At 38.9% G+C, this 13,154-nt stretch overlaps 1 protein-coding gene across 1 annotated transcript in view; it reads left to right on the plus strand.

The window, feature by feature from the left end:
- Cat (catalase) overlaps positions 1 to 13,154 on the plus strand; it is a 33,330-nt gene that overhangs the window by 476 nt on the left and 19,700 nt on the right. The window contains exons 2-5 of the mRNA XM_046455893.2: positions 9,890 to 10,061; positions 11,181 to 11,291; positions 12,245 to 12,375; positions 13,001 to 13,105. Of these exons, the coding sequence (XP_046311849.1) occupies positions 9,890 to 10,061; positions 11,181 to 11,291; positions 12,245 to 12,375; positions 13,001 to 13,105 (519 nt within the window). The remainder of the gene's footprint in view (positions 1 to 9,889; positions 10,062 to 11,180; positions 11,292 to 12,244; positions 12,376 to 13,000; positions 13,106 to 13,154) is intronic.

The raw sequence follows: 13,154 nt of genomic DNA on the forward strand, positions 1-13,154 counted from the left end.
GGCAGAGAGCTGCAGCTTCAAGAAAGGAAGTCAGAGTGGAGTGGGAGCAGGCATTAGCTTTAACCTTCCCGAAACAATATCTGCACGCTTTCATGTTTGTGGGATATAAGAACTGTGTTTTAGGTGGATGTCTTCAGCAGCAATCATGGTGACATGTGTAGTACGTACAGCATTAAACCACTAAATAAAATATATTTTTTAAAATTTATCATTTCATTTGCACTGTGCTGGGCCAAGGTGTACAAATTCCAATGAGGCAAGAACCACATCCTTGAGAAGTTCAGAGTCTAGTCTGGGAGACAAGATAAATCACCAGTGTGGTGAAGGGTCTAATAAGTACCTGAAGACTGGTAAAGGGAATGAACAAGTTGACCGTGAGACTCCCCAAAGCAGGTGACATCTGAACAGAATCTTTTAAAATGAGAGGGATCCAATCCACTGGTGGTGGGGGAGGCATTCCAGGCCTGTGCCCAGAGGTGCAGAGTCTTAAAGGGCATCTTTGAGAAGATTGGATTAGATGAGACTGCATTTGGTTGAGTTTTCTGGCTGGTTGGACCAGAGTGTCATGCCAAGTTCCTAGGGCTTCTGGTTAACATGGCAGAGAGGGCTAATTCTATACTTTTCCCTATCCTGCTCAGTGCTCTTTCTCAAAACTGTGCTAAAATGTTCATAAACTGGGGCATTGATGCCAAGTGCTCTCATGAATTTTGTTAATGGTTCCCTGTTTGTGAGAAGGCTGCCATTCTTCTCTAAGCTCCTAATCCCATTCTTTGTTATATACCACTAAAATAGCTCATTTTTTTCATGCCAGAGAGACTTAACTTATTTTTTTTCCCCCCAGTACTGGGGATGGAATCCAGGGCCTCATGCATTCTAGGTAAACATTCTACCTCTGAGCCACATCTCCAGCCCAAGATGTAAAAGTCTTAATCAAGGATATGCAGTTAGTTAGTGGCAGAGTCAAGATTAGAACTGAGCTTCTTGAGACCAGGAGTTGTTGCATACCCAGTGACTGCTGATTCCTGGTTCACACTGAAGTTTTCATAAATGATTGGCTAGTTGAAGAACATTATGGATGAAATAGTGAGATTTTTATAAACCAAATATATTCATTTCTAAAGACTCTCTTTTATTCTGAGACTAGCTTGCTATTTCTTTGGGAGACTCATTAACTTTTGTTGAATCCTTAAGTCCCTGCTGTTGATTTCCCAGGCATAGTTGCCCATATGAGAAACAGCTGGGCCACAAAGCACATCTGTAATTGGGTACCTCCATTGAAGTATTGCTGTCTCTTTTGCTCATGGCATGTCAGCATATTGTATACATCCTCCTGATTGGTAGTTATATTGATATTTCTCAGTTTTTGCTACTGAGTGAAAATTGCTTATTTTTACCCTCCAGAAGGAATTTTGCCCAAGCCACCTAGCTTATGTAATTTTCAAATGCTTTATTGTGAAAAAAAATTCAGAAAAGTTGAAGGAATTTTGCAGCATATTCTCATATATAGATCCTGCAATTAATGTTTTGCTACATGTCTTTTATCACAGGTTATTCCATCTGTCCATCCTTTTATACATCCAGTAGTCTATTAATTTATTTAGTGCACCTCAGAGTAAGAAGACATCAGTATGCTTTATTCCTAAACATGGATCATGTGAATTAACAGTTCAATGTGTGTATATGCTTTTAAGGTGTTATTTACATACAGTGAAATGCACAAATATTGTCTACTGTTCCACAAGTTTCAATAAATATATACACCAATGAATCTAAAACCCTTATGAAGGTATAGGAGATTGTCATCACCCTGAAAAGTTCCTTCTTGTTACTTATTTCTAGTTTTTGGCTATTATGAATAAAGTTTCTATGAAAATTCTTTTATTAGTCTTTATGTGCACCCATGCATTAATTTTTCTTAGAAAATGCCTAGGAGTGGATTTACTGGGTCATAGGGTAAGTGAATGTTTTATGGGAAACTGCTCAGACTTTTCCCAAACTGGTTGTACTGTTTTACTCTTCCATCAGAGGTGTACGAGAGTTCCAGTCAATCCCATCCTACTGTCTCTTGGTTTTGTTGGTCTTTTAATTTTAGTCATTCTTGTGGTTCTGAGCTCTTATCTCTGTGATTTTAATTTGTATTTCTCAGATGATTAATGATGCTGAGCATCTTTTCAGGTGCTATGGATCATTTTTATGTTTCCTTGCAGTGTCTGTTAGCAAATTTTTTGTCCTGTGAAAAATTGGTTTATCTTTTTATTGTTGATTCATAGCCCATGCTTTAAGTTTAATCCTGGGTGGGTTAAATGCTATAATAATAGATCCCAACATGTATAATGACGTAAATATATTAGAATTTTTTTTCTCACCTATAAGATGATCTAAAGTGGTTTGAGGTTGAAGGGAGTGGGCAGGTGCTCTGCTCCTCACAATTATTGAGGGCTCCAGGCTGAAGGAGGCTCCTTCTTGGTCAGCACATGGCTTTTAAGGTGCTGAAGGCCATTGCTGTTCAGCCATAGAAGGGTTAGCCACAGAGGAGGATGTTGGTAGGTTTAGGGACTAGAGTCACTTCCATTTACATTCCTTTGGCTAGAACTCTGTTATAGGACACACAATTGTAAGGGAGGCTGCAAAATGCAGTCTACCTCTGTGTCTTGGAAGCTATTATATTGTCTAAAATATACATTCCATATTTAGTGAAAACCTATCTAGCTATTTTCTTGTGATATGGTAATAGACTAATAGACATGATCTCTTTTTAATTTTCTGACATTAAAATACTTCTTTTGTTAGAAAAATATGCTGGTAACATATGATGTCAAACAAACAACAAACAAAACATGTCCCCATGCTTGCTAAATGCTTGATGTAAGTGGGAAGTTCTGTATCAGTATTCTGCCTTCTGTTCCCCAAGTAGTTTTAATCTTTTACTGAACTGTGGGAGCTTTAGATTTTGGACCTACTATGGGAGGGCACTCTGTTACAGTCTCCTCCCTCAAGAACCAGCTAGAAGATGCCAAATTGGGTGGATCCTCCTTGGGAACCAGAGTCAGCCAATGTGAAAGCAATTTATTGGGCATGTTTCCTTGTGGTCAGATGTTGTTGCTGACAAGTGAATTGGGAGCTTTGTAAACTTTAATAATGGAGCATTCAATCAAGTGTCTTCACAGGTGTGACTTGGATCCACTTAAAAGTCTTTGCCTCTTACTCCCAAAATACATTGGTCAGAGGAAGGCCATTCTATAGTTATCCTTAGCCTCTCTGAATGGAACTTAAGTGGGTATTTTTGTTCACTGCCTAGAATGCAAGGGCTCTTTCTTCACGATGCTTAGGTTTAATGAGTAAGTTTTAATCCCATCAGATCAGGCTGGAGAATCTGAACATTTTAAGCCTTACCTTTTTATACAGTGCCTTGTTATCTGGGAGAAAGGATGGGTCTTAGCCCATCCATTTCTGTCAGTGAGTTATGTATATAGCCCACAAGGGTCTATAATTTTTAGGGTAACCTGGATAGTGAGTGTTGATGTTACACTGCCAACGTATGGGTTGGAGAGGGAGTGACTGAGTGATTTAACCCTTTATGTACATGTGCTTTCATTTTCTTCTCTCTCTCCCTCTCTTTCTGGAACTGGAGATTGAATCCAGGGCCTTGCACATGCTAGGCAAGTGCTCCACATTGACACACATCCTTGATCCATGTGTTACTTCTTTTGGGAAATATTTAGAAGTGGAATTGCTGAGTCACAGTATGTCAGCAGGGAAAACAGGAGACATGGAATCAAAATTTCTGAGTTTTCACTTCTACTTCCTCACCAATATCTAGACAATTCCACAGTTTTTCTTCAAGTAAGAAAGGAGAGGATGATTGCAAAATGTAAAATAAATAAGTAAATATTAATTTGTGTTTATTTTCCCATTTTTATTTTTAATTTCCTAAATTCAGTGACTACTGCTGCTTCTCATACAAAGAATAAAGGAATCTTTCATTCGTTGAGCTTTATTTTTTGAGCTGATGTCTCCAAACTCTCCCTTTCCCTATCCAAAACTCTACCTTTTCTGGAAAGTTTGAGGATTAGCCCTGATCTCAGTGTTACCAGATTTACTTAAGACAGTTCCAAGAAAGAAAAAATTTCTTTCGCAATAGTAATTTTCTGTGTATCTTAAAAGTTTTATTTTTCTACACAATTATTCTGTTCCTAATTCTCGAAAACCAGTAGCAATGTTTTGACCATTTCTGGCTGAAAACATTGTAGTAGTCAAGTAAGTGACTTGGCAATTTGCCGAGAGGAAAGAAGGGAAAATTAGAAACTATTGTAATGGGTTTAGTCTTATCAAAATAGTATGACAGAGCCTTGTTTGAAAAACAAAACATTTCTCACTCGAATAAAGGAGGAGCTGTATTCAGTTACTCTGTTCTTGGAGGCCAGCACTATCAGTATGAAGTCTGATATTTGTTCTTTCTTGTAAAAGGTGTTATAGAATAATAATAATAATAATAATAATAATAATAATAATAATAATAAAATACTGTCATTATTATTCTTTTTTTTCCTGGAATTAAAACTACCTTTCGGTTCTCTTCCCAGGGATCCTTGGAGCTATTGTAAATTTTCTTTTTTGCTCCCCCTGTCCCCATGAGGTTACACACCAAGGATATGCAATTCTTTGCTTTGCGTTCTAGAAACCTTAATGTTCTGCCTTGCCCTGAATGTTAGCCTAAGGCTTGTGAAAGTTGTCAGAATCAAAATGGAGTTGCTTGTGTCAAGCCACCACCACCACCAGTGCTAAAGCTCCTAGTCCTGGTAACAAGAATTAGTTACCAAAGGCTGTCAGAGCCATGACTGTGCACAAAGGCCACTTCATCCTTAAACAGAACATGCGTGTGCAAGGGCATCTGTGTAGCAACTGTCTATTCAACTTTGGGCTAGTGCCACCTGGTTATTGATCTTTGAACACCCTTCCTATTAATCTTGTGACCAAGGATTATTGTTTCAAAACAATTTATGAATTCTTCCTCTTTTATCTTTAAAAGCTTCCCTTTCCTCTTAGAATATGCCTGGGGTTTCCACGAGATGCATGTTCCACACTGCAGTGCTCCTCACTTGTTCCCCAAGAAACATATCAGTATTCTTCAGAGAGTCATCTGTATTTAGGTTGACAGGCTGTAAAGGTCGAACATTTGATAGCAGTTAGTATGTTGTGAAGACAGTTTCAGGTACACTTTCAGATCCAGCAGTTTATGTTCTTTATCAAGACTGTAGTTTGTTTTTTTCTTAATCTTACTAGAGCTCACTTGTTCTGTGATGCATTATTATTATTTTTTGAGGTACTGAGAATTGAACCCAGGATCTTGCATATGCTGGGCAAGTGCTCTACCACTGAGCGACATCCTTAGCATGATGATATATTATTTAATATTTTATTGGATACATATTTATTTATTTATTTTTATTTATTTATTTTTTTAATATTTATTTTTTAGTTCTCGGCGGACACAACATCTTTGTTTGTATGTGGTGCTGAGGATCGAACCCGGGCGGCACGCATGCCAGGCGAGCGCGCTACCGCTTGAGCCACATCCCCAGCCCTGGATACATATTTATTGAGTATGTTATTATTGAATCCCTTAAGTACAGTGTATAGGATAATTTAGGCAACAAATAGAAAAGAATAAAAACTCTTTTTTGCCTTTTGAGTATAGACTGATTCATATTAACTGATAACCACCTGTTGGCTTAACCAGGATGAGTTCACTTTACTAGATATTTGGGTGCATCTGGTGTTGTGAATTCATTGATTTATTTTGTACTTGAGAACTACCCCCTAGAATGTTTAAGATTAAAAAAAAAAAAAGAAGGCACATGAGACTGAATGCACAATTTAGCACTGAGTGGCCTACCTGGAAATTAAACTTTCACATTCCCTAGTGATGATAAGCCCTCTGGGCAGGAGGAGTATTAATCAGCAGGTCCACTGCCCAGTGTGTATTTTATGGGTGGTGTGAAACTCTCCTGCTCTTGAGTTGATTAAGCATGTAAATATAGGAAAGCAGAACAGAGTCTGGTGGAATCCACACTCACGTGTTAGCAGCACTGAAGCAGCCCTCCATTTTTCCTTCCTTTGCTTCAGCTTCTGCCATATATCTTTTTTTTTTTTTTTTTTTTTTTAGTTTTCGGCGGACACAACCTCTTTGTTTGTATGTGGTGCTGAGGATTGAACCCGGGCCGCACGCATGCCAGGCGAGTGTGCTACCGCTTGAGCCACATCCCCAGCCCTCTGCCATATATCTTGCATTAAACATTTTTCTTTGATTCTTCATTAAAAAAAAATCAAAATTCTATATCATGATAAATTTCAGACCAGTCCTGAAGGACAGGTCAGTGTCGTACCTAGTGTAGTCCATGCCCCTCAGCCCCCATAGTGATCTTGTTTCATTATTATTCCACCTGCATCACCTTCATTTTCTGAAGCAAATTGCAGACATGGTATCACTTCCTCTATAAATATTTTAGTGTTTATCTCCAAAAGATAGGGGCTCCTTGGAAATTTCATGGTCACATCTAGAAAAATGAACAGTTTTCCAGTCGTGTGATTGGTTTCCCTGATGGTAAAGAAAAGCAGTGACTACAGCAGGTGGGAGACTGCTGTCCCTAGAGAGACCTGCTTGCAAGGTTGGTCCTTGCTGGTGTCTGCGAGTTGGGCTTTGGGGGTGTTCCCACTACCCTGATAGCTGTATTTAAACCGTGTAAATGACAGGGTTTACACTGTACAACTGCTGCCCCTCTGGGAAGCTGAGAGGGGCCACATGACTGGCCCTTGATTTAAAACTTGGCCATTGAGTCTGAAGAGCTTCCCTGCTGAACACGGTTTTACATGTGTGGCCCTAACCTTTGCTGAAGAAACTGGATGTGTCCTGTAGAACTTCACTGGAGGGTTCTTGCAAGCTGGCTCCTGGTTTGCTTCACACTTTGCTCCATGAACATTTTGTCTTTGAGATTTTGCTTTCTGTTCTTTTGCTGTAGTAAATTGTAGCCGTGACAATGACTGGATGCTGAGTCCTGGGAGTCCTAGAGAATCAGTGAACCTGGGGGTGCTCTTGGGGGCCCTTGACATAGTCTGTCTCCTCTCTGTTAAAACTGTTCAAATCCAGATCCCAATGAAGTTCACTCCTTGCATTGGTTGATTTGTGTCTTGAGTTTCTATCTTCTTTGTGGTGATTATAAATAGCGCACATGTGGCTTAGTGTAACCTAGGCAATCAATGAAGAGTCGTCATTAGAATCAGACAGGATTCAAGTTGTGGCTTTGCCCCTTGGGCAGGTTACTTTCTTATCCTTTGTTTTCCCATATTGAGAATGGGATAATAGTTCTCCTTACCTTGAAGGATTGTTGTGAATTTTTGTATATGTAGTAGGGTGTTTAGCTTTTATTTTACTATGCTGCTTGGGATCCTCTTGGCATTATTCTTTTGGGAAGTTCCCTTTATGTTTTTTAGGCTTTCTTTAGTGCCTTTTTTATATGGTTAAAAAAAAGTATTTAAAGAGCAGACAGGTTTATTTTGCCCCAGTTCATTTATTATGTCTGTGTCATCCCAAGGCTCTTGTCAGTGGTTCTCAATCTGTCTTCACTTTGAAATCACGTGGGGTTTTAAAAATATCCTGGGCCTCACCCAGACTGCTATGTCATCAGTCTCTCGGGGGTTATTCAGGCATTGGGATACCTTAAAAAGCACCCTGGCTGGTTCCTGTGTGCAAGTCACTGGAGAGGCCGCTATCAAAAGGCTGAAGACCAAGGCTTTAGGGGTTTTGTTTGTTTTTGTTTTTTGGTACCAGAGATCGAACCCAGAGGTTTAACCACTTTCCAGTGGATTTCCCAGTGCGCTTAACCACTGAGCCACATCCCCAGCCCTTTTTATTTTTTATTTTGAGATAGAGTCACACTAAGTTGTTTAGGGCCTCACTAAGTTGCTGAGGCTGGCTTTGAATTCATGATCCTCTTACCTCAGCTTCCCGAGCTGCTAGGATTACAGGCACTTGCCACTGTACCCAACTAGGGCTTTAGGATTAAACTAAAGGGAAAGTTGTGCACTTTTGCTCTTTTTTTGGATTCATTTTCTACTTTAAATGAAAAATAAAATTATACAAGTTCACACCTACTAGCTAAATGTGTATTTTCAAAAAGAGAGTGATATACATCTGTCATGGTTACTAGAAAAATCTCAAATGCTCTGCTGCTTCTGCTATCAGGTCACTTTCTCACAGCAGGGTTAAGTGGTGTATGTGTGCCTAGTGTGTGGTCTGTGTTTTGTATATATTTAGCTCTTTTAACTCTTGTATGAACTCAAGGGTGCAGTTATTCTGTCCATTTTTCCAATGAAAAATTGAGACTCAAAAGTAAGTAACTTAACCAGGAGCTACATAATTGGTGATTGATTGGCAGAGCTGGAAGTTGGGCCCCAGCTCTAATCCAGCACTCATGCTTTCTTAAGACATGGTGCCCTCTTGGTTTTTGCCCATTTTGATGTGAAAACAATTCTAGCAGGCTAGGGGAATTTATGAGTATGTGTGAGATCTTGTTCATTAATTTTGCATATTTCATGATCTCTTATTCAGTGTCTTTTCTCAAATAGCTCACAGGACTTTTATAGTTTAAGTTCCCCACCACATCACCTTGTAGAGAAGATTCAGGATTAACTTTATTTTAATATGTAGGACAGCTGTGCACAGGGAATGAATGTTATAGATCCACTCCAGATGTGGAAGTACTCAGAACGCTTTTCTGGTATGTGGGATCGGTCTGTTGACTTTCCTCCTTAGAGCCTGTTCAGTTGTTCTCCCAGGAGAATGAAACCAAAGCTTGGCTTCTTCTACATTTCCCTTGATTTCCCAGTGGGCAGGGAAGACACTGGAGAGGCAGTTATCTATGGTCAAAAAAACCCCATTGACCATGGATTAGGATGAAGCTAAGAGCTGTGAGGTACTCTGTGAGGCTTAAAGAATGCCTCGGGAGAGACATGTCCTGAGAGGAGGGACAGCTTGGAGGCTTTTGATGTCACTGAAATTGAAGAAATGGGTGGGTCAAAACTAGTTCTTAATTACAGTAAAATATCCTGTTTCGTTTCAGAGACATTTGACATTTTTCGGACATTAATACTATATCTTATGAGAAGTAAGATATTTTCAGTGACAATAAAAGTCACTTTTTTTTTTTTAAAGATAGAGGTGAGAGAGAGAGAGACAGAGAGAATTTTTAATATTTATTTTTTAGTTTTCAGCAGACACAACATCTTTGTATGTGGTGCTGAGGATCGAACCTGGGCCACACGCATGCCAGGCGAGCGCGCTACCGCTTGAGCCACATCCCCAGCCCGAAGTCACTTTTTTTTTAATCAAAAGAGATGTCACAAGTAGCTGGCATATCGTCTTGAGAGAAATGAGTGCCCTGTACAGGATGGCACCCTTGAACATCCATCCTGTAACAGAGTGTTGGTTATCCCTGTGTGAAGTGCTAGCCATTTTCTCATGATCAGTTTGGACATTCAGTATTATGCACAAGTGATCCTTTTTAGGGGCTCCTTGCCTGGGGACTTTCCTTGTGGAACCCTGTGGCTCACTGTAGAGCAGGTACTGAGCCAGCTGGCAGGCTATTTAGCTGTCTTTCTGCTCTTCAGAGCAAGCATCTCAGCAGACTGGGATTGAGACTTGTCGGGATTTCTGAGACTTGACTCTAAATTTCAGGCAGTTTTTGAAGTATTTAGTACTTTGGACACAGGGAATTTTAAAAAAAGGGCAGCAAGTAATAAAAAAATTGCATGGTGATGTATCCTGTGTCAGTGTGTTCCGAGTTGAATTGTTCTGACTCTCTTACACTTTTTTCCTTTCGTGTTCATGTAGAAACCCGATGTCCTGACCACCGGAGCTGGGAATCCAGTAGGAGACAAACTTAATGTCATGACCGTAGGGCCCCGTGGGCCCCTTCTTGTTCAGGATGTGGTTTTTACTGATGAAATGGCTCACTTTGACCGAGAGAGAATTCCCGAGAGAGTTGTGCATGCTAAAGGAGCAGGTGAGAGCTCTGTTTGTTTGGTATAAAAAAAGATTAGTTCAGAATACCTGGGTCAAAATTCCTTCCCAAAGTGTTGGAGGACCTTGGATAGAAGTGCCAAATGTCTTTTCATCAGAGAAAGAAAAAATGTCTACTAAAAGGGGAATTAGTAATTACATAGTGGTTGATTCCTTGGATTGAACAGTATATATAAAATGTTTTATTTTAAAACAGCGATCTTCCATTTCTTCTATCATACTGCTTGGGTTAAATGGTGCTCTTACTACATACTGAAATGAACTGCAATATTGAGCATAGTTGTGTTAGAGTGGTAGGTTTGGGTAATTTTTCCTTCCTTTTTGTCTAAAACTTCTGTAAAAATTTGATCTTGCTTTTATGATGGAAACAAAAAATGGGAATGGGGTTTAAAAGAAAGCTAAAAACGCAGTAGGAAAAAGAGCCCCAGAGAAAGAAATGAAACATTCTCTTGGCCTGCACCCTTGGACTTCCAGTTAAGATTTCCTAATTTCTTCAGTTCTTCCTCCCAGATAGATTTCTTCTGTCTTTTCTGCATGTGTCTTTTCTATCATGACTTAATATGCTAATCAATTTGTTGTTTGGTTCTGAGGCATCCTTGATAACTGTTAGAACTATTTTTTCCCTGTATTTTCTTCTCTTCTTTTTAATTTTTTTTTGATTGTAGAGGGACACAATACCTTTATTTTATTCATTTTTATGTGGCGCCTCATGCATGATAGGCAAGTGCTCTACCACCGAGCCATAACCCCGGCCCCTTTTCTTCTCTTCTTGTTTTCTTTCTCTCCTAGGCCCTACCTGTATCAAGGCCCTCTGAGATCTTGTGTCTTTGGGTTGACTTTGACCAATTACTTCTAGCCCCACTCATTTCTTCCTCTTGGCTCCAGCTGTGTGGCACTTACTTGAACATGAATGATAATTGAGCTTTGCATTTAATCTCACTGTTTTGTGTTTGGACAGCTCCTCTTCCTCCCATCATATTGGAAGCTCCTAAAAGGCTGGTGCTACACCACCAGTTTCCTCTCAACACTAGGTGCCTGTTTGAGAGGCTGATAGTCTGAGTGATGGTCTCATGGTGGGTCATTTTTGTATCTTTCTCATTAGGTGCCTTTGGCTACTTTGAGGTCACACATGACATCACCAGATACTCGAAGGCAAAGGTGTTTGAGCATATTGGAAAGAGAACTCCGATTGCAGTTCGATTCTCTACTGTTGGTAAGTCAGTCTGTTTGCATGAGTGGTATTGTGCAATTCAGCCTGTACTTTATTTGGGATATTTATAACTTAAAAATTTCAAGAAAACTTATTAGGAAATAGGAAACAAGCACTTCTCCAAAACTTAGCAAGTTTTACAGCAGAAAAAATATTTGGAGACATGTAAGAAATTACTCACATTTCTGTTTGTTAAAGTCTTGGAAAATCACTCTTATTACCTCTGCAGTTTTGTGACATTTGGGAAGAGCTTTCCATAAGTGGTTGTCTCAAAGGGAAGCATGGAGTAAGGCTCTTATTTCATAGTAATGGTAATAGCTGTCCTTTATTGAGAATTAAGTCTGTACCCACCATGGTTAGCTGCTTTACAGACATTAATGCTCAGGTCTGCTTTGCAGAATAGTGTTATTCCATTTCAGAAGGTTAAGTGATTTTTCTCAATATCATACTGTAACTCTTATACATCACAATACATGATTAATTTGGCTTCTATGTTAGGCTTTGTGCATTTAAAAATATTACAGAATGCAAAAATAAATCAGATTACAAAATAAACTTATATTTTAACTGATTTTCTTAATGTTAACCTCATAGTTTTGACATCTCACTCACTTTATCTTTGTAATTATTTTCTTCCCTTATATTAATTTAAAATTTAATTACTAGTTTAAACCAAGTTATATTAAATGGATAATCTTTTGAGCTGTTATTATATATGCTCTCTTATTACTCTCAATTAATTGTTTTGTTTGATTTGTAGATCTAATTAGCTGGTGGGTGGTAATTAGATCTACCCCAGGCATGTAAATGCCTACTACCCCAGGCATGTAAATACCTACTTTATTTCTGGGAAATGGATTAGAAACTACAGATCCTAATGTTTCTTTTATGACTTTTGGTTTCTTGGAGGCAGAATACTATGACTTATGCTTAATTTTCCCATTTGACTCTCTCAGCTGGAGAATCAGGCTCAGCTGACACCGTTCGTGACCCTCGTGGGTTTGCAGTGAAATTTTACACTGAGGATGGTAACTGGGATCTTGTTGGAAATAACACCCCCATTTTCTTCATCAGGGATGCCTTATTGGTAGGTGATAGCATATTTTATGTTTCACAAATGTTGCTTTAAATTGATTTCAACTACTCTGTGTAGGTTGGCATGTGAGGAGAAGCCTCAGGAAAGGCAAAAAGAAGAGAATTTGGATTATCTGGATTGTCCTTTTAAATATATTTTTTACATTTAATATCTTTTTATAAGATCAAATGACAGCAATTACTGTTAGTCTTGGTTTTGGCGTTTCAAGATTCATTGCCTTAAATGGGAAGAGTATAGTTTTTCCTTGCAGAACATTGAAGATTAGTCAAAAGAGGGGCTTTGCCCTAAAATATGTAAAGGATGTCTCTGCATGCTCTGGTGGAGGTGCATGTAGACCTTGATTGTGTGTGTGTGTGTGTGTGTGTGTGTGTGTGTACATACGTACTTATTTTTCTTTAAGGAGATACTTTAGCTTTGTATATTTGAAAAAAATACTTTAAGTATCTTAGGTACTACTTGTATGTGCTGAGTAAATTTCATATTAGGGTTTAACAGTTTAAATTCTAGTATTGTTTAGAATTATGATCCATAACTGAGCAGTAGGCAATGTATATTGTAAGACACCATAATTCCTATAAACTTAGTTTTTGGAATTTTTTCTTTTTTCCCCATTTAGTTTCCATCCTTTATCCACAGCCAAAAGAGAAATCCTCAGACACACCTGAAGGACCCAGACATGGTCTGGGACTTCTGGAGCCTACGTCCTGAGTCTCTGCATCAGGTGGGAACCTTATTTTTTCATTGAATTATAATACATCACTGGGGTGAAA

This window comes from Marmota monax, unplaced genomic scaffold (assembly GCF_021218885.2).
Source record: "Marmota monax isolate L192 unplaced genomic scaffold, Marmota_monax_Labrador192_F-V1.1 WCK01_AAM20220418_F8-fsc00047, whole genome shotgun sequence".
Taxonomy (NCBI): Eukaryota; Metazoa; Chordata; class Mammalia; order Rodentia; family Sciuridae; genus Marmota; species Marmota monax.